This window comes from Dicentrarchus labrax, unplaced genomic scaffold, assembly GCF_905237075.1.
Source record: "Dicentrarchus labrax unplaced genomic scaffold, dlabrax2021, whole genome shotgun sequence".
In the NCBI taxonomy this organism is placed as follows: domain Eukaryota; kingdom Metazoa; phylum Chordata; class Actinopteri; family Moronidae; genus Dicentrarchus; species Dicentrarchus labrax.
Window position 1 is genome coordinate 4,267,601 of NW_026136706.1, and position 26,899 is coordinate 4,294,499.

Here is a 26,899-nt window from a genome sequence, read left to right on the forward strand (position 1 = left end):
AATCTACTGTACTCACCTGAAACCTGCACGGTGAATTTGCAACGTTGTTCAGACGGTTTGGGGACGTTTTTCTCGTCCATTAAACGTACATAGGCCCAGAATGTTTTGTTGTCATCTCCAACAGTAACATTGTCAAGTCTAATGGAAATATTTCCAGAACTAAACTCAGTAGGGAAGACTTGACATCTTTTTTTGTATTTGTCAGCTATTGGCATTGTTTGCCCACTGAGGTCCCAGTGAAACAAAATGTTGCCGAACTGGTCCTGCCAGAAAAACCATCTGAGTATCAGTGGAGGAACTGGTAGAGAGCAGGGGATCAGGACGGAGCCTCCAACAGTGGCACTGATTATGGGTGCTAGAAAAGGAAAAGGAAATGAGGAGAAATGGAGCGATGAGAAAAGGCCAAAGACAGTGATAGAGACAATTATGTGGCTGTGAACCAGAATGTGTAACAGTTCACCAGTGTTACACCAAGTTGCAGGTTTACTCTCAGAGGCTAGATTTCATGAGAAACAACACATCTCTTTTCTCAAGACAGATATCATGTAGTATCAGTGCTGGGAATTACTTTTTTTTATCCATCTGAGAAACTGACACCTGAGAAAGTGAAGGTGTGTGTGTGAATATCCAAATCCAAACCCTTGGTATTTGATATTAAAGACTTAGAGCTGACTATTATTGGACAAAGTATTACTGTCATCATGATTCCTACCTTTCTCATGTCCTAAATGAATAAGTGTGATAATGCAGTAAGCCTAATATATTCCTGTTTTCCTTTAGTAATGTGCCTATAATAGTATTTTATTTAGACAATATGTGCATTACACACACATTTAAGTATTTCTGTTGTATTCCTTGTTATTTAAATCAAATATTGACAGGTCCAATAATTTGTGTATCTCTGTTGAATATTGGTAAAATGTGTATAATTTTTTCCTGTTGTCGTGAATAAACAGCATGAGCTGTCCAAATCATTATTGCAATGTGCAGGCATTAATCCTCTCTCCATGCTCTGCACTTGGGGTCAGTATGATCAGTTTTTAAACAATAAACAATAATACATCTCAAACTCTTTCCTTAAACTATACTTGCAAATTGCACATGTACAGTTTAGTTTTAGTTACATGCTGCTTAAAATATTCTGCATACCATTCTTACTGCATACTGAATATAGCGTATATATTTTTCATTATAGTCTTATATTTTCTGTTATATCTTTATAATATTTTTATTTTCTGATTCTTTATTCTACTTTTAAACTTCTGTACTTTTTACACTACATTCCCCTATCCTGCTGTGTCTGACCTGAAATTATCCTACATGGGATCAATAAAGGAAGATCTTAGTTAATCTTATCTTATCATCAGGTCAAAATATTAATTTGTTTAAACACTAATGTAACTCAACTCAGCTGTAGCTTGTGTTTAGTGCCAATTAGAAAATGTTGGCATGCTAACAAGCTAAACTAAGATGTGTTTGGGTCTGAGAGCTGCTAGTGTGGCTGTAGACTTACTGAGTTTTACTGAATTAACTTACCAGTGACAGTGAGCTGACATCTACCAGAGCCACCACCATCATTTGTTCTCAGGTTACACACATACAGGCCAGAGTCTTCAGTCCTGAGTTTGGACACATGGAGTCTGATTTTTCCTTCTGTGAGGACGTCTTTGTCACACTGGACTCGTCCTGCAAACTGTTCATGCTGAGACTCTGGGACCTCAACACCTTCATGTAGATCATACAGGACTGAAACCTTTTGATCAGCAATCAGTTCACAGAAGATATTAAGGGAGTTGTTGGAACTGTCGTTGTTGGTTTTGAACGTCCATTCCAGTGTGATGTTATTGTTCTCCTCTGCCTGATAGGAGGTCTGTGCCACATTCACTACAAATGTTCCTGTTGAGGAGACAGAGAGGGAAAGTGAGGACCAGACAAACTTTAACATGTCGAGGTGTTTCTGTAGAGAGTTCAGTGATGTTTGTCAAATGCAGGCAGGAATTGAATTATTCATTTAACTGATTCATTGAATAACAGTTCACTCTTATTCATGGAAACCAAAAGAGTACAAAGATACTACAGTATAACAAAGGTAATAATAATAAATACAATCCAAGCAATAACTGGAGATAAATGATCTTCCTGATTTCAATATGTGCAGATATTATTACAGACAGATTTAAAGATAAAAGTCTGAGTGTGTACTTTCTACTTTTCTCTGTACGGATAATAAAGTGAAGGTATAAACTAACCACAGATACATGGTCTCAAAACTGAGACCTGTGTTCTCCACATGGTCGATGCACATTTTGACAAAGTTGGGCACCGATGTGTTCTCCCGCTGGCACAGACTGGTCAGACTGCAGCCAAACACCTGATCTGTGATATAGCCCCTGTCTCGGACTGTATGATACATGAGCAACAGGACGCGTATTGGACTCAGTGAATGGCAAACAGGTGGGATTAAAGCTCCAAAGCTCAGGATTGGTAGGCACAGAACAGTGTGCGTTTTTAACTGATCGACATTTGAGCAGAAGGGAACGGAAGAGAGAGAGAGAGACAAGCGGTAGAGAGACGCGAGCTGAGACCGCAAGTACTTGGTTCAACACCCGCGATGAGATAAGGAAAAGACCAAAACCAACCTGAGTCTGTGTGTGAGAGTCTCCCCGGTTGTGAACCCTGCGACTGATGGAGCTCTCTTCTCCTCCGAGAAGGCAGGACGCCAAAGTATTTTATAACCGCTTCTTTTTATTTATTTGAATGGCTGTGTTTGATATGGTGATTTACATTGTTCAAAATAAAAAGTTTAAATTCCTCAATTATCCTTCTTATTCTTTATAATTAATTAAAGAAAAGACACACACAAGGAAAGAAACACCATAAAACAATAAAGTCCATAATACCGTTACAGTCACATTCAGGAAGGACATCTGAATCAGGAAACGATAAACGCTCCTCATGAGGAACTGTACTGTGAACAATGGTTTTACATTGACACTGCGGCTTTAATAATGAATTAATAATTAACAATCAGCCGTTCTTACCTTGTTCATCACAAAGAGTTGTTGCAGTCAAACACAGAAGACAAAGACAGAGTAAGATAAACATCATGGTCGACTCGTCAGAAGCATTTCTGCTTTCACTTTGTTGTGTGAGCGGAGACGATGACTTTTATACAGGTGGCTGGGTGGGACAGGTTCCAACAACAAGAGAGAGAGAGAGAGAGAGAGAGAGCACACACAGAGTAAGGAGAGTTATACATATAGTTATATATAGTTATTAGAGGACAAATGAGACCCTGGCGCTGTTGGAGGCATTCCAGACTTTTTTCTTTTTGTATCCGAGTAATGTCCATGTAATGTTCATCAGTTCTATTTCTAATAGCCCTATATAAAAATCTATCTCTCGTTCATCAGAACAATATATGATCAATATTTTGGGGTGGTTTTTAGAATCTTGTAATCTTTGAAATGTGCCCATTTCACAATGTATCTAAATGTAATATCTTTAATTGAATGTTTATTGTGCATTGTAATTAACATTAAAATTGAATCCAGTTATTTGTTGATTTTGAAATTGGACATCATGCCCCCTCCCTCTTTCCAGTTCCTGTGTGTGTGCCACAGGTCAACCAGTCTCCACCCTGCATACCACCAGTTTAAGACCCCATCTTCCCGGACTCCTTTCTCTTTTTGAGGAAGATGCACAGACAGGGCAGGTTGACAGTGACAGCAGTGTTGGTGCTGTGCTGTTGTGTCGTTGTCCTCCACTCCATTACTGTTAAATTTAAAATTGACTGACTGTCATGTAATACACTAAAACTTGTGGTTCCCACTGTATTGCTACTAAACTGTATTGATAAATTATTATAACTTAATGAAACACCACAAGTGTCAGACTGACAAATTTAATGTATTTGTAACTGTAAAAATGAAGAGCATTAATGAGCAGTATGCAGGAACAGGGTGTGCTGATGGAGCTGGGAAGAGAGAAAAATAAAGAAATTGAAAGATTCCGCTTCATATCAAGTTGCAGCTCTGACAGTTTTCAAGTGCAGAAAGATGATCTTGTATGACGTGTCAACCTCATTAACTGTTTCTGGCCTGTAAATCCGTTACTGAGGGACTTGTGCAGAGTACAGGGAGTTTCTCATACAGGTGTGAAAATGTTTCTTGCTGTAAATGCTTTAGTGTGATTGTTGAGTGATGATTTTTTTAGTTTGGCCCATCTGCTAACATTGGCTGTATTAGCTATACTGCAGTCAGCCACCAGAGGGTGACGCAAAATTCTGCTGTAATAAACATTTCAAACGTGAGTTGGCTGACTGAACTCTAGGATGGATTGAAATTGAGTCCACATACTGTATCCATGGAGCCCAGAGGATGAATCAGAATGACTTTGGTGTTCCAGTTTCACCAGCAGCTCAACGTTTTCACTGATCCAGGGAAATCTCTCAACATCTACTGAATGGGTTACTCAGTGCAGACATTCATGGTATCCTCATACCTGCAGGATTTGTTGTGCTCAAGTTTACAACCTCACAGAGCTGCTAGCATGGCTGTTAGACATGTAACCATGTACGTTAGTGAGAACAGTGTTATGTTACTAGTAGAAGTGATGGTGCTTAGTAAAATACATCAATCACAACAAAGTATGTTTTTCATACAAAAGCTTTTTATTACAAAAACTAATAAATGTAAGAAATGAAACACTCAATGATAACAGAATTCACAAAAAACACAAACTGAGGAAACATTCATTTGCATTGAGGAAACACTGTAGGCAGGATTAGCAAGTAATAAAACATTAAAATGTGTAAATAAACAGACAAATAAATAAATAAAAATCTTGAGTAGGTCTTGAGTTTAAACAAAGACTTATCTGATAGATTTTCTGTCAGTTAATGTTCATTATCAGTAATGTATCTGTGAGTTAGCAATACAACCAGTGAAATGTGTTATAATGTTACATTATAACAGATAAGACATGAGGCTGATAAGAAGCTTTAAGTGTCAGTGACAGTGAGGGGGAAGCTGTGGTCTCTGCCCTGCAAACTGAGATGAGACCAGTAGTGTGAGAATAGGGAAGAGAGATGTAACTATTCCTGCAGAGCAGATTTGTGAGGTTAAGTGGCCATGGGCGAGACAATGCTCTTTCAACCCAACCTAGTCAGTAACTGTTCTGAGGGGTTAGAGCTGTTTCCAGCTTTAGTAGGATGAACAAAAGAGAGACACAGAGTGAGAGACATGTATGAAGAGTCTGATGTGTTTGCTGAAGACCATTCTGACATTGGACTGGTGTTTCATCCTTTTTACAGCTGCAAATTTTGGAATGCAACCAAACGTCCGACAACTCACTTCCTAAGCCTTTGTACAAAGAGGTGAAGGAATATCTCCAAATCCTGCTCGACCACAGCTTGATCAGAAAGTCCAGCTCACCCTACTCGTCTCCTGTGGTCTGCATCAGGAAAAAGACCAAAGTTTACGCCTGTGTGTGTTTACTTTCGCAGCTTAAACCGCCAAACCGTCGCTGACCTAAAAAACAACCCCGACACACAAAGTGATAACTGTAATCAATAAAACACTCAATGATTACACCACCCACAATGAAACAAAGAATCACTATCTCAGTGCAGGGAGGAAACAGCAGGGGCAGAATTAGAAAGATATAAAAAATTAAATAATAATAATGATTTAGCAAAGAGTAAAACATCAGCGGTTTTTTCCACATTCTGCATCATCACCACCAGAAGCTGCATCCTCATCAGTCGCGCTTTCAGCACCATTCCTCCTCCTTAGTGGACTATTTTCCTCAGGTTGGTTTTGTCCTGACACGTTGAGCTGAGCATCAGGAACATTTCCTTCAGCTTCATTTGCATTTGGTGGGTTTTCTGTATTCCAGTTACCCCTTTTATCTGTAATTAAGGAGACATTATTCATGTCATGCTGATACAAACAACCCCAGCAGTGTAGTGCTAGTCTGTAAACAATGTCTAAAAGTTCAGATACTGCACTCTGAATCTGTAAAGAATTGGGATGTTCAGAGAAACTGCAGTGTTTCTTTTTATTTACAGTCCATAGCTTATAGGAATCAATCAAAGGAAATCAATTACTGAAAGATCACTATCTTTATCAGGAATTTAGCTGTTTTTCCTCCATGGTGAATTAATGTATCTGAATAAAAGAAATGATAGTTAATCAAAAAGGACATTTTTCATTTAAAGATTACAACTAGGGAACAATCAATAACTAAACTTGACTTTAGGTTTAGCTAAGGTTAACTGCTGCTGTCTCACATGCTTGGTGTAGCCCTCTTTAGCTGTCTTAGCTGTCTTTCTACAGAGAATAACCTACATAAAGTGTGGAGTCCTACAGCACACAGGTTACTGAGCCAGAATGCAGTAATACACAGCCAGTGCACTAACTTTGTTTTTGGCTTTTAGCTCTGTTTTCTCGTTACTGTTATGCTTTGCAATGATTTAATGTTTTAGTTTAACAGATATTCAGATGCAGGTTCTAACTCAGTTTAACCAAATATGTAGTTTCTGTGTTTGGCCCTTGTAGGACAGTGCTGTAAATCACTCCTTCAACTTATTATTAGTTACAACTGGAGGTAAACTGACACTATGGATTACAGTATCCTTCTGGAAATCTACAGTTTCATACTTTATGGTTTCATAGTTGTGTTTATCCATTTCAGGTCACAAGGTTTCTGTTTGCTATTTGAGTGCATTCCTTTTCACCAGTTGATGATATATTTATATTTAAAATAAGAATTACAATATAGAATGAACTAAGATCACTCACATATTCTGTCCCAGTACACTATGAGAAGTATGATGATGATGATGATGATGAAGATGGAAAGAGGTAGGCCAACACCTAATCCAACAGCCAAAGAAGTGTAGCTCTTCGGTTCCTCAGCTGTAAATTATGTGAAATAACAGAGTAAGAACGTATTTAACATGCTGCACTGACATTTGATCACATTTTAAACACATTAATGTACTGCAATTTATATTGTTTCAATTAAATATAATAACCACATTGTGCTTTGAGGCATCATTAACTTATATTAATGATCTGCTGCATAAATAATGCAATTTATATTGTTTCAATTTAATATAATAATAATAATAAATATATAATATAATAATATATTCATAATAATATATTTATGTTATTATATAATCCAAAAAAAACATTTTTGAGGCCTCATTAACTTATATTAATGATCTGCTGCTCTCACCAGAAGCACTGATCTCTGCAGTTCCTTTAATCCTCTGGTTGGTGCGAGGGTTGAAGATGATGCAGGTTACAGACTGGAACTCCTTCACACTGACAGAGCTTGTGACTGAGAAGGTTTTCTCTGTTGGATCCTGCTGCAGGGACGTCTCAGCATCCTGCAGGTCCAGCTGTGCAGTGCTGGATTTCTTTAGACCCGTCCATGACACTTTAGGTTCAGGGTATCCTCCATGTGCTGTGCAGGTTGCTCTGTTAGCTGTGTTGTTAACAGTCAGGACTAGATGTTGGTAGGGAGCTGTGAGAGTGACAGAAAGAACAACTGTTGACACACTGGAGACATTCACAGCACTTTGATATGAGGAGATTTTTATTTTGGTTTGGAATAAAGAAGCTACTGTACTCACCTGAAACCTGCAGTGTTGATTTGCAACGTCGTTCAGACAGTTTGATGACTTTTTTGTCGTCCGTTAAACGTATATAGGCCCAGAATATTTTGTTGTCATCTCCAACAGCAACATTGTCAAGTCTAATGGAAATATTTCCAGAACTAAACTCAGTACTGAAGACTTGACATCTGTTCTTGTATTCATCAGCTATTGGTCGTGTTTGCCCATTGGGGTCCCAGTGAAACAAGATGTTGTAGGACTGGTCCTCCTCCCAGAAAAACCATCTGAGTATCAGTTGAGGAACTGGTAGAGAGCAGGGGATCAGGACGGAGCCCCCAACAGTGGCACTGATTATGGGTGCTATAAAAGGAAAAAGAAAAGAGGAGAAATGGTGGATGGATCAGAAAAGGCCAAAGGCAGTGATAGAAACAATTATGTGGCTGTGAACCAGAATGTGTAATAGTTCACCAGTATCACACCAAGTTACACTGTTGCAGGTTTACTCTCAGAGGCTGGATTTCATGAGAAACAACACATCTCTTTTCTCACGACAGATGTCATGTAGTATCAGTGCTGGGAATTACTTCTTTTTTTTATCCATCTGAGAAACTGACACCGAGAAAGTGTGGGTGTGTGTGCGAATATCCAAATCCCAAAATAATTTAAAAAAGAATACCTTCCCAACGAAAGAATACCCGAATAGTCAAATATTCGGGCCCAGCCCTAAAAAGATTTGTCTCTTTAAGAATGTTGGAAAAATAAGACTTGAGCACCTAAAATTTACCCTGAAAGAAGAGCGCACTTGAACCACTGACAAATGTATAATATAAGAACAAATACGTGAACTTGGATAGACAGATCAGTCAAACCTCTCTAACATTTGCTCTGGGTCACATTCCCTAAGCAGTAACCTTGCCCATATAGCTGGGAATATATCTGGTATATTTCTTGGTATTAGATATTGAAGACTTAGAGCTGACTATTATTGGACAAAGTTCAGTAGGTCCTAGTTCCTACTATTTGTATGTTACTTACTATTTATAGCAAAATCATTCATCATTTTTGATGAATATCTATGCATATTTATACACAGATGATGGAATATTGTACTGTATAGCTGTATTTTATACTGTATGCAGGCTCCACACAGCTAGCTGTGGAGAACCTGCTACATTCCTTTAATGTTCTCTGAGCTTCACTTAAAGCTGCAGTAGGTACGTTTCATCATCCATGCAACATTAGTTAGTGGGTGCACTCTGATTTCATCTACTACTGCTGATTACATTTCATTGTACAAACTGACACAATTGATGTTTCACAAGTTTTTGTCCGCTCACAAGAAGGTGTGTACGAGGCTCTGCTAGCTGTGTATTCTGACTATTAAACTCAGGACTATTTAACCAGTTATTAAATGAGTGGACTAATGTTTTACGAAACACTTACCAACAACAAGCGAAATGTTGAATATTTGACGTGGAAAGGCACAGGTGTAGCTTCCTCTGTCAGCCAACCTTGTATTTCTGATGGTTATGGCAGCATTGCCACGACTCAGTTCGTATTGAAAGAACGAGACGCGACCTTTGAACTGTTCATCTTGACCTGGAAGGCCGTTATTGTAATGAATGCCTGCATCATACAGGAAGACGCTCTTCTGACCATCTTTCTTCCAGTCAAACCGCTGTGACTCAATGTTGATGTTGAGGGAACAGGGTAGAGTAACATCACTCCCTTCTTTCACCTCCACTCTGATGACATCTGGTCCTTAAAGGATGGAGGATAAAAACACATTTTAATCTACATACAAAGTCATCAGGTTAAACAGTTTACATGCAGTTTACTTAATAGTCTCCAGAGTAATGTTGTGTGAAACCAATGATTGAAATTAATAACAATGACACCATTAGGTTAGTTTGTTATTTTATAATTACCATATTATCACATTATTGCAATAGATTCAGATACATTTTACTAATCTTTGTTATCATTATTTACTTATCAAGTAATTAATTACTAGTTTTCAGTTACTCTTATTAGTATGATATTGATCATGTGACAGTAATTGTAGTAGCAGTGTTATCAATTAAAAGCATAATCACTGAAACGGGGAAGAGGGGACAACACCAAAACATTTCTGCTTTCAGAATTCGTAAAATTGGAAAATTAAAGTAAAACTTCTGGCTGGTGTTTCCATGCTGTACTTTCTGATGGTTCTAATTTAAAGTTGTCCTGAAACAGCACAATATTCTACACAGACCACAACAGCTTCAGAGTCAGAACACATCAGCATGCATGTGTCAGAGTGGGACAGCTTTAAATAGTTTTATTCACTTGCTTTTAGTCATCACATGACTTGATTTTATGCTTTCTATATGAGTTTCATGTATTTTACATTTGGTTCTATTGGTATTGATGTGTTTGCATGTTTTAATTAGTATATGATTTTGTATTGTTGCATGGTTTCATGGCTGTGATTTTATTGAATATTGGACTCTGTGAATGGCAAACAGCTGGGATTAGCTGGACCACACCCTCCAAAGTGTGTTTCTTAAGTGATCCAGGTGAGCAGCAGGTGAACGGAAGGGACAGAGAGACAAGCGGAAGAGAGACGCGAGCTGAGTCTGCGGGTGTTTGCGACTGGAACCAGAGAAGCCGATGGCGTAAAGGAAGGACTTGGTCCAACGACCGCGATGAGATAAGTAAAGGAAAGTGACCAAAGACAACCCGAGTCTGTGTGTGTGAGTCTCCTCTGGTTGTGAACTCTGCGACTGATGGAGCTCTCTTCTTCTCCTCCGCAGCAGTCCATCGAGAGGTCGGCAGGACCGCACAGCGAGGTCGGTATTTCTAACCGCTTGCTTTTTATTTATTTTAATGGGCTGATTTTCATTGTTCAAAAGGAAGATAGGCCTCGTGGACTCTCAATATCGCCACCTATGATTATCTGTTTTAAGTCAAAAGTTCACTGTTTAACAACTACAAGAATAAATATTGTATGATGCGTTTTTGGTTCTGATCATTTGGGGGTTCAGGGCCCGCTGGACCAATGCAGACTGGGCCTGTGGTCAATGTGACTTTGAACAGATCTCTTTACTGTCTGCATGCTGACGGAACACGTGCGAGGGAAACGCGACTCTCAGCAGCTGAATGACTGTATGATCACATGAAGAAAACACACACACACACAAACACACACACACACACACACACACACACACACACACACACACACACACACACACACACAGTAGAAACACTATAAAACAATCTCCAGTTGAAATAAAGTTCAATAATACAGTTACAGGCACATTCAGGAAGGACATCTGAATCAGGAAACGATAAACGCTCCTCATGAGGAACTGTACTGTAATCAATGGGTTTACATTGACACTGCGGCTTTAATAATTCATTAATAATTAACAATCAGACGTTCTTACCTTTTTCATCACAAAGAGTTATTGCAGTCAGAAACAGAAGACAAAGACAGAGTAAGATAAACTTCATGGTGGATTCTTCAGAAGCATTTCTACTTTCACTTTGTTGTTGGGCGGAGACAATGACTTAGACAGGTGGGGGTGGCACATCCAACAACTCTCTTGCTCCTCCTCTTTGGAGAGAGAGAGAGAGAGAGAGAGAGAGAGAGAGAGAGAGAGAGAGAGCACAGAGTAAGGAGAGTTATATATATATAGTTATAGTTATTAGAGGACAAATGAGACCTGGCGCTGTTATTAGTATACTAGTATTACCTATACTGCAGTCAGCCACCAGAGGGTGACTGATCCTTATGGTTGATGGTCTGGAGCCTGTGACATAAATGCTCAGATGCAAATGTGCAGCATGCAGTTCTGCCCTGTTTCAGTATGTCAGTATTACTTGAGTTTAAACACCATCTAGTGGTGACGTGTCATATTTTCTGGTTAAAATATTCTCCTGACCCCTGAACCTGTGCATATTGGGCCATGATTGACTTCCAAACTGATGTCACAGAATCATGTGAACACATCTCATCACAGAGAAACTCACAAGATGGATGTCAAAACAGCAAAACACATGTTTTCTTTAATGTATGGTTTACATTTATGTAGCAACTGAGAATGTGATTTGATTGTGGGGAAAATGATTATTATTACTGTAGTTTTTAAATGTTTTGTTTGATCCAGTGTGATGCCTTTAAGGCAGCTTCTCTGCTAGATAAAATACACTTGTAGTCGCCTTATTTATTGTCATTCATAATCTTTAAAACAGTGTTGAAATTGTAGGTTTTCTTTGCTTGTTTGTTTTTTAACCTTTATTTGAAAGCTTTATGCTAAGCTAAGCATGGCCTGGCTCCAGCTACAAATGTAACATACAGACGTGACAGTAACAACCTTAAAGTAATACAACAGTATTAACACAACTGTAACAGTGAATTATAGGTATAGGTACTTTTTAAGCTGTTATTCTTTTAGGATTAATGACATATTAAATATTACCACCTGGCTACATCAGAACAGACATGATGACATTAAACGTTTTGTACTTCTTGTGAGTGCAAACATCATCTGCTGTAAATCTTAATGTGGTTATGATGGTTAGACCAGTTTTATAAAAGTGAATAGCAAATTACATGATTTATATATATCCTCACAAGAGACTCACAAGAACTTTAACAATGAAAAAATGACTCTTCAATAACAACAGACAAATGCTCATAATCACTAACCAAGCGCTCCCTTACAATCTGGCAATCTCTATTTAAACTGCACAATTTCCCAGCTCTTCCTCTGCTCTGTCAATGCTGCTGTTGCCCTGCATCTGTATTGCTGCTCCTGCTGCTGCTCTGTAAACCCCCCCACCACCCCAGCATCCACCTGTAGGCTCCGGCTGGGGTTTAGAGTATTTGCTCATCACTCCCCAATATCTCTATGTAAACATATCTGCGGGCAATGATGAGGTCGGAGCCTAGATGCCAGAATCTAAATATGCTATACTGCTTTAATAAACATTTCAAATGTGAGTTGGCTGACTGAACTCTAGGAATGATTGAAATTGAGTCCACATACTGTATCCATGGAGCCCAGAGGATGAATCAGAATGACGTTGGTGTTCCAGTTTCACCAGCAGCTCAACGTTTTCACTTATCCAGGGAAATCTCTCAACATCTACTGAATGGGTTACTCAGTGCAGACATTCATGGTATCCTCATACCTGCAGGATTTTTTGTGCTCAGGTTTACAACCTCACAGAGCTGCTAGCATGGCTGTAGACTCTTGTTAAACATGTAACCATGTACGTTGTTATGTTACTAGGCCCCGATGGTGTATTTCCCAGGGTGCTTAAAGCCTGTGCCCCCCAGCTGTGTGGAGTACTTAGCCAAGTCTTCAGCCTGAGCCTGCACCTCCAAAGACGCCGCGTCCCAGCGGCCCTCAGGACTACAGACCAGTGGCTCTGACGTCCCACATTATGAAGACCCTGGAGAGGCTCGTCCTGGAGCAGCTAAGGCCTATGGTCAGGCCCTTCACCGATCCACTGCAGTTCGCCTACCAGCCCCACCTGGGAGTTGAGGACAGCATCATCTACCTGCTGAACAGAGTCTACACTCATCTGGATAAGCCGGCGAGCACTGTGAGAGTCATGTTCTTTGATTTCTCCAGTGCTTTCAACACCATCCGTCCGGCTCTACTGGGTGAGAAGATGGCTGTGATGCAGGTGGAGGCCCCAATCGTGTCCTGGATTGTTGATTACCTGACGGGCAGACCACGGTATGTATGCCTACTGAACTGTGTGTCTGACAGGGTGGTCAGCAACACTGGGGCCCCACAGGGGACGGTCCTCTCTCCCTTACTCTTCACCCTCTTCAACTCAGACTTCAACTATTGCATAGAGTCCTGCCACCTTCAGAAGTTTTCTGATGACTCAGCAATAGTTGGCTGCATAGATAAGGGTGATGACAGTGAATATAGGACTGTGGTGGGCAACTTGGACTGAGCTGAATCATCTGCAGCTCAATGTGACAAAGACTAAGGAGCTCATAGTGGATCTGAGGAGGGCAAAAACACCTGTGACCCCTGTTTCCATCCAGGGGGTCCCTGTGGACACTGTGGAGGAGAATAAGTACCTGGGGGTGTACTTTAATAATAAGTTGGACTGGACTAGAAACACTGAGGCGGTCTACAAAAAGGGCCAAAGTCGACTCTTTTTACCAAGGAGGCTGAGGTCCTTTAACATCTGCCGGACGATGCTGAGGATGTTCTATGAGTCTGTTGTGGCCAGTACGATCTTCTTCGCTGTCACATGCTGGGGCAGTAGGCTGAAGGTCGCAGACACCAACAGACTAAACAAACTGATCAGGAGGGCCTGATGTCGTAGGGGGAGGAGCTGGACACCCTGACGACCGTGGCAGAGAGGAGGATGCTGTCCAGGCTTCAGTCCATCTTGAACAATGTCTCTCACCCTCTCTACGACACACTGGCCCAGCAGAGGAGCACCTTCAGCAGAAGACTCCTCTCACCCAGATGCACCACAGAGTGCCACAGGAAATCATTCCTGCCTGTGGTCATCAATCTCTATAACGCCTCCCTCAGAGAGTCAGACACCCCCCCCTCTGTAATTCTGACTCAAAACATAGACAATCATTCTTTTGCACTTTTTGCACATTAATACTGTACATTTGATCTTGTATGTATATATATATTTTCTTTTATATTTTTTGTGCTGAATGTTGTATATATATATGTTGTTTGTATATCTGGAGTGTTCCCCCTGGGATTTATTAAAGTATTTCTGATTCTGATTCTGAGAAGTGATGGTGCTCAGTAAAATACATCAATCAGAACTAAATATGTTTTTCATACAAAAGCTTTTTATTACAAAAACTAATAAATGTAAGCAATAACACACTCAATGATAACAGCACTCACAAAAAACACAAACTGAGGAAACATTCATTTGCAGCGAGGAAACACTGTAGGCAGGATTACCAAGTAATAAAACATTAAAATGTGTAAATAAACAGACAAATAAATAAATAAAAATCTTGAGTAGGTCTTGAGTTTAAAAAAAAAAGACTTATCTGATAGATTTTCAGTCAATTAATGTTCATTATCAGTAATGTATCTGTGAGTTAGCAATACAACCAGTGAAATGTGTTATAATGTTACATTTTATCTTAATTATACTGTTCAGATTGTTCATAAAAAATAAAATTGAAATTCAAGATACATGAAATGTTTGCAGTTACATATTAACAAGGACACTGTCAGACATTTATAGCAAAAACAAGAATAATATTTTAAAAAATTCAACTTTAACCCATTGTGGTTCTTCGGACCAAAGTAACTGTAAAACATTGTATTGATAAAGCACATGTAGTGGGTTGGAGATTTTTTTATGTAAACAGATATCCTTTTTTCTATTTTATGAACAACCCATCAACATGGATGCTCCACTCCACCACATCCTGACCACAACTATACCAACCATAGACAACCAACGCATCCAGTGTACATGAACGGAAATGTTAACTAATAAAAGCAAATTAACAGCTGAACTAAAGCTGTTTGTCGGCAGTACTGAACGTTTCCAAGAGTTGAGTAATGTTAAACAGTAAGACAAAGAGAGCCCAGAGCTCACACAGCCTGGTGCACAGTTTAGCTATGAAAGGTACCTTTCCTCACACACTTTACCAAATGTTAAATGAGAAAAAGATCCATGTTCAACATGACCTTAAACCCCTCCTCACAGACGTGCAAGTTAATGACTTTCTCCTAGATAAAATGACCAAGTCTACTGGTGAAGAGGCAGAAAGACTAAAAGCATTGGCTCAGTAGCTAAACTCCAACCAGTGACTGTAAGCACAGCTCAGCTTCACAGTAGTGACTCAGCTAACCAAGCTTTAACTAAACATTGAGTTACAGGTAACTGTGCTGCTATTAGAGAACTGACTGCACAAGTTTCCTCACTGACCAAACATCTGGCCCAGATGGTGAAACCTCCTGACAGTGAGACCCCTGGAGACCCCTGGAGACCCCTGCTCACCAACAGCCCGTCCTCAGCAGCCAACATCTGAGACCAGCAGATACAGTGACTGTGTACAACAGAGCAAGGTGAGCTGCCCTCACTGCTTTGTTTGTGTCCAAGCTGGGCATCGTACCATTGGCTGTCTGAAGAGGAAGATTTCAGGAAACGGGATGATGTCACTGGACAGGGACAGCCAGTGACTGTGACAGCTGAGGAGCCTCCAGCACAACCATCCACTCTAACACAGCGAGCCCTGTTAAAGCCAACACTAACCCTAAAAGTAACAACTGTAATATATAAAACACTCAATTGTAACAGCAGCCATAATAAAACAAGGAAATGCTAGAGGACACACTAGAGGCCGGATTAGAAAGAGATAAAAACTCAAAATAAGAAAATTATTTAGCAGGTAATAAAACAGATGGAAATGTATAACCAGATAAAAAAAAATAAAATAAAATTCCATTCAATTAAATCTCCATTTAACTGCATTTGTCATGTTCTGCATCAGCACCACCAGAAGCAGCTCGACCACCAGAATCTGCATCCTCATCAGTCGAGCTTTCACCACCATTCCTCCTCCTTAGTGGAATATTCTCCTCAGGTTGATTTTGTCCTGACACGTTGGGCTGAGCATCAGGAACATTTCTTTGGTTTTGTTGGTTTTGTGGATTCTGGACACACCTTATATCTGGAATTAAAGAGCATTTTTTTCATGTCATGATGGTACAAACAACTCCAGCAGTGTAGTGCTAGTCCATAAACAATGTCTAAAAGTTCAGATACTGCACTCTGACTCTTTAAAGAATTGGGATGTTCAGAGAAACTGCAGTGTGTGTTCACTCAGCTTTCTTATCCACTTGAACCAGTTTGTTTGATAAAAAGTTAAAGTTAGAAAAGTTAATAGTTTGATTATTATTTACAGTCCATAGTTTACAGGAATTTGTCTGACAGTATAGTAAGCAATAATAATCTGCAATTTAATGTGTGATTTAAGGAGTTTAAGCATCAAATCAAATCAAATTAATTCATGAAATTCTGCTAAAATAAAGATATTAACAGGAGATTAACAACAGCCAAATTGTGTTTATCCATTTCAGGTCACAAGGTTTCTGTTTGCTATTTGAGTGCATTCCTTTTCACCAGTTGATGATATATTTATATTTAAAATAAGAATTACAATATAGAATGAACTAAGATCACTCACATATTCTGTCCCAGTACACTATGAGAAGTGTGATGATGATGATGATGATGATGATGATGATGGAAAGAGGTAGGCCAACACCTAATCCAACAGCCAAAGAAGTGTCGCTCTTTGGTTCCTCAGCTGTAAATTATGTGAAATAACAGAGTAAGAACGTATTTAACATGCTGCACTGATATTTGATCACATTTTAAACACATTAATGTACTGTGTGTTTGGTATGTAGTGCCACAAGAATACTGAATTCTTTCAGCTCCACAAATCTTCAAACAGAAAACAATAAAAAGAGAAACTTTATGTCAGTGATAATACCATCCCACAGAAATCTGCACTATAAATATAATATCAATTGAAATATTAAAAGTATTAAAACTTGATTTTGACACAGAGAACTTCTTTATAAATGGGCCTCAAAATAAGTTAAAACTTCAGCAGCCCTTTCTATTTGACTTCATGTCCATTTTACAGACACAGCACAGTAAGTAGATGGCAGGCAGATGAAACGATCATCACACATTAAAAAATGAAAAGTAAACATTGAAGCACCTGGAGACACATCTTTAGTTGCAGTCAGAGTCTGGTTTGAAGTTGGGTTGTAAACTGTGCAGGTCACGTTCTGTAACCCAGTGACGTTGACTCTGCTGCTGATGTTGTAGGTGAGGTCTGCTTCACGAGTCATTGTGGTTTTTTGTGGTTCCAGTTTAGTCCCTCCATCCCCGCTCCATTTGAGTTCAGGTTCAGGGTATCCTCCATGTGCGGTGCAGGTTGCTCTGTTAGCTGTGTTGTTAACAGTCAGGACACAGATAAACCACAACATGTCTATTGTACAGAGGTTCAATAAAATACATCAATCAATCAATCAATCACACTTTATTTGTATAGTTACATACACTATAGTATACACTGTTCACAAAAACAAAACTGATAAATGTAAAACATTCAATGATAACAGCACAGATTTTCTCTTAAAACTGTTATACCGTTGTAAAACTTTAACAATTGAAATTGAAAATTAAATTCAAGATAAAGGATATAAAATGTTTGCAGTTACATATTAACAAGGACACTGTCAGACATTTATAGCAAAAACAAGAATAATTTAACCATTTAAACCATTGTGGTTCTTTGGACCCAAATAACTGAACATCTGTAGAAAATAGCACCTGATATTGATAAAGCACACGTCTGAGGTGTTGATCAGTTAGTTTCTTTCTGTAACTTTATTTTTTAAAACGACATCTAAAAAGTTTGATACCAGTTTAAACTACTGTAGTTCTTTAACTCCTGTTTTGCCTCCCTTCCAGCACCATTTCTGATCCCAGTTATGATTCATACTTTATTTGTATAGTCACACAGTGGTTGTAATAATATAGACTTTTCATTCAAACAAAATGCTTCACACCCTAAAAACAACCCCATACACACAAAGTAATAACTGTAATCAATAAAACACTCAATGATAACACCACCCACAATGTAACAAGGAAACTCTATCCCCACAATTTAGAAAGAGATTAGAAAGAGATACAAACTCAAAATAAGAAAATGATTTTGCAAGAAATGTGTAAATAGATAAATAAATAAAATTAATTTAAATCTCCATTTAACTGCTTTTGTCATGTTCTGCATCAGCACCACCAGAAGCACCACCTCCACCAGTAGCTGCATCCTCATCAGTCGAGCTTTCAGCACCATTCCTCCTCCTTCGTGGAATATTTTCCTCAGGTTGATTTTGTCCTGACACGTTGAGCAGAACATCAAGAACATTTCCTTCAGCTGGGTCTTCATTTGCATTTGGTGGGTCTTGTAGATTCTGGACACACCTTATATCTGGAATTAAGGAGAATGTTTTTATGCCATGATGATACAAACAACCCCAGCAGTGTAGTGCTAGTCCGTAAACATATATAGACGAATTACTTAATTAGTTTGCGTGTTCTTAACTACAACATAGAGTATGTGCTGCAGCAGCCATCGGCCCCTGCATCAGACCTATGGCCTTTGCTGCATGTCATCCCCATCCCCCCTTAAAACTAACATCACTCACATATTCTGTAGAGGCACACACATATGATGGCGATGAGGATGAGGATGCCGATTACCAACCCTGCAATTTCTCCAGTAGTCCAATCATGTTTACTTTGCGTGTCTTTACCTGTAAATGAGGGGAAATTGCAGATAATAAATGATTTGATATTCTGCACCGACACTACTGTGTTTGCTTGTTACGTAGTACCTTAAGGATACTCAAATCTTTCAGCTTCCAAAATCTTCAGGAACTGATTTATTACATGAATCAATTAACTGAAACTGACTATGACTCATTTAGAGCAAGCTTCGTTATTGTTTGTTAATAATGAACTCTGTTTATGGAAATGATATTGTTTCAATGAAATACGATAACCACTTTTACATTGTGTTTCGAGGCCTCATTAACTTATATTAATGATCTGCTGCTCTCACCAGAATCATTGATCTCTGCAGTTCCTTTAATCGTCTGGTTGGTGCGAGGGTTGAAGATGATGCAGGTTACAGACTGGAACTCCTTCATACTGACAGAGCTTGTGACTGAGAAGGTTTTCTCTGTTGGATCCTGCTGCAGGGACGTCTCCGCATCCTGCAGGTCCAGCTGTGCAGTGCTGGATTTGTTTCGACCCGTCCATGACACTTTAGGTTCAGGGTATCCTCCATGTGCTGTGCAGGTTGCTCTGTTAGCTGTGTTGTTAACAGTCAGGACTAGATGTTGGTAGGGAGCTGTGAGAGTGACAGAAAGAACAACTGTTGACACACTGGAGACATTCACAGCACTTTGATATGAGGAGATTTTTATTTTGGTTTGGAATAAAGAAGCTACTGTACTCACCTGAAACCTGCAGTGTGAATGTGCAACGTCGTTCAGATTCTTTCTCGTCCATTAAACGTACATTGGCCCAGAATGTTTTGTTGTCATCTCCAACAGTAACATTGTCAAGTCTAATGGAAATATTTCCAGAACTAAACTCAGTAGGGAAGACTTGACATCTGTTCTTATATTCCTCAGCTATTGGTATTGTTTGCCCATTGGGGTCCCAGTGAAACAAGATCTTATTGGACTGGTCCTCCTGCCAGTAAAACCATTTGAGTCTCAGTGGAGGAACTGGTAGAGAGCAGGGGATCAGGACGGAGCCTCCAACAGTGGCACTGAGGAACTGCCCTGAGATCTGACCGATGGTGGATGCTAGAAAAAGAGAACAATGAAATATTTGTCAGGAGGAGAAACTGTGCTTCAGGTGAGTGTCCTTAAAGTAAGCAGTGTACATCTTAGTGGCCGTTCTGGTCACCGTTCAAGCAGCTACATTGCATTTACAATGTCCCAGATGATCGGTAGGTGCTGAGATCTTAGATTGTCCGGTATCGCCCATCTTGACATTAAATATAAAGCTACAGCCAGCAGCTAGTTAGCTATGTTCAGTTTCATTTAGCTACAGTAGCTGAGCATAAAGACACGGGGAAATAACTTCTCTTGTCAAACGCTGCAGTGTGGTTGTACGCTACGGTTGTACGCTTAATGTTTACTTAGTGATCTCGCTAAAGATATAGATGCTAGTAGGTGTTTGTCACCTTGGAACAGGCTAACGTTAGCTGCCCCCCCCTTCAGTCTTGGTTAGCTATCTTAATGCTAAGCTAAGGTAACTTTCTGCTGGCTATAGCTTTATATACATTATGATAACGATCTTTGATCTAACTCTTTTAAGTGAATCAACTTATCATCACCCCGTACAACTATCAGTATCAGACGCAGCTGAGTAGGAAGATTTTCTTAACCCAATAATCTCAATCTCTAGGTTCATCTGAAATTTCCAAAGTGAACTGAGATACATGGCCGATGTGTTCAGTTAATGTTATGCTGTAATGTTAATATGAGCATCCAGGCAGCAGAGAAAACAGGAGACACAAATGATAATAAAAAAAATACTTTAGTTTTTTTGAGTGTTTAAACAATCAAAGCCAAATTCAGAACTTCAAAATCAAAACGTTACTGTTTCCATTATATTGACATAAACATATTTAATCCACAAACAATAAACTAATATATTCTGTAGGATCTCCAGATCAGTGTTGCACATTGACTTTCATCATGAGAAACCTGAAGCAAAGCAAAGCCCTTTACAGGTTGTTCTATTTGATCAGAGGAGGCTGAGAGACTTAAAAAGTTTTGTCTCAGCTGCCCTGTCTGTCTGGAAACAAATCAACACCACATCGTAGACATTACATCAAAATGACTTTTACTGAATGTGAAATGAATGAATGACAACCCTGTTGCTACAATTGAGACAGGTCAAACCAGCTGTGTCTAGTTACAGTGTGTTGTCCTGTCAGGGAATGAATGAATACCAAAATAAATACCTCACCAGATAGTAGTAGTAGTAGTAGCAGGCTTGTAGAACACATGTCTGAACTGTAAAACAAAGATAAAACATAACAAACCCTGAGTGGGTAATGTGTCTGAGGAAGACTAATTATTGTAGTGCCGGTTTAGAAAAGGGTGATGAAGAAGTATTAGGTCATAGTAAAATAGCTCACTCACCCTATAAAATTGTGCCACACCTGAGCACGGTTGTTCTTCCTCTTGGCACATCCACCTCTGAGTGCTGTAAAGAAAAGACAGACAGGCAGCAGGTTAGTGGCCCTGCCTTTACAATCAGCAGGCTGTAACTATTACAGTAGTGCAGGAGCAGGAAATAGGGACTGGAGTGTTTAAGTCACCCTGAATAAGAGATTAAGTATCAGTAATATCAAGTTTACACTATAAGAGAGGACACCAAGTCTCACTCTGTCCCTGAGTGAAGACCAAGAACAAAGTGGAAATGTCTCGACAGTGAAAAAACTCTCGCAGCTTGTGTCAAAAGAAGAATACCACAGGACTAATGACATCTGGTTCGACAGTTTTACTCCAGACCTGCTGGTGAGACTGGGTCCAGTTCTCTGATGTCTTTAAATATTAATGAGCTTGAACAACAGAATCAGCTTTATTGGCCAAATACATGAACTCATTCAAGTTATCCAGTTACTCTCAACTGACTTTAAAAATATAAGTGTAATATATTATATATATATATATATGACAGAAGATGTGTTTACCTCCTGCTCTCATACTTTCAAACCTCCACAACTGTCTTCCTAACTTTTACAAAGAACAACAGACTAACTTAAGGACTGCCAGACATGGCATGAAAATATAATGAAAATATACTAAACGGGCTGAAAAGGACTTCAAACAGGACTTGTGAGCATGGCTGTGTTAGCCCACTTGCTAAAGGACCATAAGCGGCCTGTTTGGCAGAATTCAAGATGGCCTCCTCTCTCATAGCTAAATTTGGTCTGGTGCACGCCACTGTGACCGGCCCCCGGCATTGTAACAGCGGTTCCTTAAGTGCACTCGTTTGTTTAGTTTTATACAATCTGCAATCACAGCTGTTCTCTTGTGGGTGCTCTGCTGTGTCTATTACAACCAAAGCAAAGATCTACCGACACGTATAACAGAAGGTTTCACTTTCTCACAAATAAACTGCTTTTAACAACACAGGTATAAAAGTGGATGACTGAACTAAGAGTAGTAAACATGCAAATAAGCAAAACCTACCAAGCAAGACGATATCAGATAGATGTGAATTTGTTTTCCATTCCGACCTAAAGTGAGGAACAACTCACTGCTCTGTATCGAATGAATGGAAAGAGTACCTCTCTTGTCCTGACTCTGACGTTTCAACCTCAGGCTGGTTTCAGATGGGAAACAAAATACAGGTCAGACGTTCTTCAAGAAATAGACTGAAAAACTGCTTTTATATCCATAATTATTGTAGGTTATTACAAGACACTGACAGCAACTTAAACGTGCTGACAGCTGCTTCTTGATCGGATAGGGTCGCTGGCAGAGTGACAGGAAACTGATCAGACACATTCAAGTAAATAGCAGTGAAACTGAAAATAAGTTCCTGAAAAGTGACTGTGACATTGTCACCACAACCCCAGAAGACCACCTGTCATGTGACAACAAACAAATGCTTACTGAGAGTGGAGACGAAGCAGCAGCAGATCCTGAGTCAGCTGCAAACAATATTCCCTCGGTCAATTTCTCCTTAAAGGTGAAAGGCAAGTTAGCGCCTGCACTCCTCTTGTGTTCTCTTAAAGTGTGTAAGGTATGAATGACGTGAATCAAAGCATAGCAGGATGTAGCCAGAGGGTTCAGACGCCGCCCAATCAAACAATATCTGTTTGGCTGCATTCTTTAAATTCATTACATTTTAATAACAGTAAATAATCACTTTTTTCTTCAGTTGTTTGACACAATGAATGAAAATCCTCATTACCAGACCAGTGTGCGTGATTCCCAAATCCAAAATTGTCCCAGCTACTGCCGTGCCTCTGGTTATTTTGCATGTGTCTCTCTTCCTCTGTGTATCTTGTTTTCTCCTGTGTTACTGTGTGTGTGTGTGTGTGTGTGTGTTTGTGTGTGTTTGCCCTCCCTACTTGCTCCCCTGCATGCTTGTTTACCAGCACACCTTTATTTGCACACCTTTATTTTATAGAGCGACAACGTTGAACATTGGAGGTGGTTGGGATGGATGGATGGAGATCTCGTACCAAACCAAATGTCAGCATTGACTTCATTAATGCGTTATTGTGTAACATATTGAAGTTAGGCAATGTACCGTAACTTACGTTGGCCTACATAACACAGAACTAGTTGGTTCGGTTCAGGAGAACATCTTGGATTGGGTAACAGTAAGTAGGGGAGACCGGAGATGGTTGTAACACAATTTCTTCAATTAGGAATGAGTTACAAATCACCTGATTCACTCTGCACATGCTCAGTTTAGTCTTTATTGTTGCACACATACACACACACACCAGCTCGCCCCTCTCCACCTCCACCTTTTCTGTAGCTCCCTGTATGTGTCTCTGTTCACTTTCTCCAGCAGTATGTTTCATAAAATCACCCAAAAAGCACAATTCAGTTTTAACATCAGCAGGTGAGCGGCGAGTGTATCAAAACAATCGAAACCAACGTGGTGGACATCGGTACCAGCTGATGTGTTTACTGCTGTTCTTTATCTGGTCTGTGCTTGTAAAATTTCCACCGTATGTGCACCAAAAAAACATCTCACATCTCATGTTCCTGTAGACAGAGATGTCAACAAGGCTTTGATTGTGTTGTGTTTATCAATGGAAACCATCTGCCATCTACCATCACCCCTTTGTCCTCTGCTCCTGCCAGCCAACTTCATCCATCTCTCCTACAGAGAGGGTCCCTAAAACTGTAATAAATATTTCAAACAAAATTCAAATCATCCACAGGAGCGTTGAGTAAGGCTTGTTAGTCAAAGTGGATGACTAACAATTTTGCATGACTCATGCACGCCTCTCAATACCCTCCTTGTGTAAATCTTCATATGCAAAATATAGAACAGTAAACAAATATATCCGTAGAAGAGGGAAAATATTTCATGATGCCATGTAAGTATTGGAAATGTCCAAATACAATATAATAACAATTTGGGATCGTTTTGGAAAGACGTGGAGAGAGCCCGAAAGTATATTCTTGACTTAAAAGAACCTTTGAAGTTAGAAGACATGTTATAGTAATACATTACGAGGACGGCTACAACTGGCCAACGTACATCTTTATAATATATTGGAAATGACGGTCATGAAGCAGGTGACAAGGACATGGAAACCACCACAACTAAATGCATGCAAAACTTGAGACTTGAGATATACTGTTGTACGTGTTGAAAATGTACTTTTATGAGACCAGATAGGATGTAGGCTACCCCAAAGATAGAACCCATAAAATGTTATATTACTTCAAAAAAGTAAGACAAGTTAAATAAATGTTAGCTTTAATTTTTTAATTTTGGACATAATCACATACTACATGATCTGTGATGCATGATAAAAAGGGAGTGTTTCAACTCATATATAATGGCAACAGGCACGGGCGGTTGGCACATAAACCTACCTGGCCTGTGTGAACTGACTCATGCTTATGAGCTCTATATTTCATGTCAGACACTTCTAACTTCCGCCGCGACATTGTTTTTGTGAGTGAAGCTGCTATTAGTACTGCTTTAAGTTAGCACGCACGTCGCATTCAAGCTGCACTCGGGCCGAGACTGAAAGTAGTTGTTGTTGGTTTGCTATCTGTGTTATTTAAAGTTAGAGGTAAAAGAGGTGATACCTGTCTAATATATTAACAGATTCCTGTAACCTGCATAATAGTAGCTGTTGATTATTTCATACCAGCTTACGTTTATGGCTGAGAGAGTTTTCACACAGCCTGTCATTAACAACCTGAATGTTGTTGTGCTGTGTCCAAAATGATCTGCACGCCTTCAGAAAAGAAGCTTTCATTTAAGTCCTCTGATGTGGTCACTCACTGTGAGACAAGATGCAAATGTCAAAGCTTGCTCAGCTCATTTACAAACCAAAGCTCAGTAAACGTAGTTCCTTGTCCTTTTTTCCAGTTTCCAGCCTAGCACACAGACAGCCACATTTACTTAAAGGAAACAGATGTGACTACAGATATACTGTACGTGTTCAGATATATGAATCTTTAAAGCTCTTTTAGTTCACACAGCATAAACCAGACTACAGGGACATTTTAGTGGTGAAATGGTTGCAGTGAGTGTAAAGACAGTGATAGAGGTCAGTGGTAAGCAGTTGTTTGATAAGGAACTAACAACTTGTCAAATGCTGTCGTCAGACCTCTAGCCACATTGTGAACTTCTCACAGCACAACTCTGCCCACAGTACTTCCAGTTCCTCTTTGCTCTTTTTGAGAAAATAGTAGGTAAGGTACAAATGGGAGCATCTTTGGCTGATATTTAGATTTATTAGACACAGATGTTTTTCTGTGGTTGTTATATCATTATTGTTTTTGGTGGAGATGCAAAACCATAACCAGGAACACTGTCTGTCCTCATAATAAACCTCCAGTGTTGACTTTCATGCCCTCTATGCAAACAAGGTGAGCCTGTTATGATGCCCACAGTGTGAAAGCTTCAGGTTTACAGCTCAAATAAAACATGCCTCACACTACCACATGCAGGGCCCATTCAGGCACATGATTTTTAGAGGATGTGGTCACTACGGAAACATTAAATTAAAATACTTGTGCATCAGTTGCAGCTACTGTGCATGCTTTGTCCATCTTATAGAGAGTAAACACAAGATCAGAGCAAAACTTTACTTTACTCAAGCAGAACTACAGATACTTGTGTAAAAAAAGAGTACAGAGTCTCCCTCTTTGTCTGTTTTATCTTGTTTTGTCTGTCAAGCGTGATATGCATGGTCTCAATGTTGGGAAGGTGCAACATGACGCAAACATGAATGTTTATTGATCATTTCCCTCAAATACATTAAAAGTAAAGTAATGCACCTATTTTGAAAATGAAGGGAATGGAAAGAGATTTGGCCAAAAGAAAAAACTACATACTCAACTACAGTAGAGATACCTGAAGAAAGTACAGAAATGAATAGATAATGTGATATCACTGTTTTCATGTCAATATCAGCTTGCATGTTTCAGTCAGTGGAGACAAGTGAATGAAGTAAACGTAATTGTTTATTACAACATGATGTTTAATGATTAAATATTTTTTTTGTGATCAATTTTTTATTGAAAATGTACAACATATATATATATTCACATCATATACACTGTTTTTTTTTTTCTCCCTACACAGCAATGTAAACAGAAACAAAGTCTCTTGTACATCCTTAGGAAGGCAATAATATTAGAACCCATTTGAGTATTTCTGCATACTGGGGTCCCAAACAGTACTGGAATTGCAGAATTGGGTATGACTGGAAAGTCGAGACTTGTGGTTTCAGTGAGCCTAATTATATTCATGTGTGATGATGTGTGTCTCCATAGCTGCAATTTTGTTTATCAAATTACTTTTTTTGTGACAATTAATTAATTAATGCAATTATAACCTAAAGCTGTTATTTGTACTACAGGCGAAAAGACAAGGATCATACTGATGCAGTTCTCAGTTGTGATTCTGGTTTTTGCTTCACAAGTTTTC

At 39.3% G+C, this 26,899-nt stretch overlaps 3 protein-coding genes across 29 annotated transcripts in view; all 3 read right to left on the bottom strand.

Annotated features, from left to right (window-relative positions):
• The window catches only part of LOC127365787 (T-lymphocyte activation antigen CD80-like), a 44,627-nt gene extending 33,453 nt beyond the window's left edge, over positions 1-11,174 (bottom strand). For 20 of the 24 annotated variants that reach the window (XM_051404246.1, XM_051404250.1, XM_051404247.1 and 17 more), the window contains exons 1-3: positions 3,042-3,185; positions 1,537-1,896; positions 17-355 (exon numbers count right to left, since the gene is read on the bottom strand). In XM_051404246.1, the coding sequence (XP_051260206.1) occupies positions 17-355; positions 1,537-1,896; positions 3,042-3,108 (766 nt within the window). In that variant the 5' untranslated portion in view covers positions 3,109-3,185. Of the gene's footprint in view, positions 1-16; positions 356-1,536; positions 1,897-3,041; positions 3,186-9,070; positions 9,389-11,058 lie in introns of those variants that run through there. The other 4 variants (XM_051404242.1, XM_051404243.1, XM_051404265.1 and 1 more) reach the window with 4 other exon arrangements.
• Positions 11,175-14,440: 3,266 nt separating this feature from the next.
• On the bottom strand, positions 14,441-23,283 carry LOC127365791 (ICOS ligand-like). Its single transcript, XM_051404272.1, has 8 exons — positions 23,177-23,283; positions 21,394-21,457; positions 21,218-21,264; positions 19,690-20,043; positions 19,500-19,580; positions 17,373-17,561; positions 16,827-16,949; positions 14,441-16,310 (listed from the first exon to the last, which is right to left on the bottom strand). Exons 1-8 carry the CDS (start codon positions 23,244-23,246, stop codon positions 16,102-16,104), a joined length of 1,137 nt encoding a protein of 378 aa, XP_051260232.1. The 5' UTR covers positions 23,247-23,283; the 3' UTR covers positions 14,441-16,101.
• The window catches only part of LOC127365786 (ICOS ligand), a 75,193-nt gene continuing 65,973 nt past the window's right edge, over positions 17,680-26,899 (bottom strand). For all 4 annotated transcript variants that reach the window (XM_051404236.1, XM_051404235.1, XM_051404238.1 and 1 more), the window contains one exon: positions 17,680-18,656. In XM_051404236.1, the coding sequence (XP_051260196.1) occupies positions 18,430-18,656 (227 nt within the window). In that variant the 3' untranslated portion in view covers positions 17,680-18,429. The remainder of the gene's footprint in view (positions 18,657-26,899) is intronic.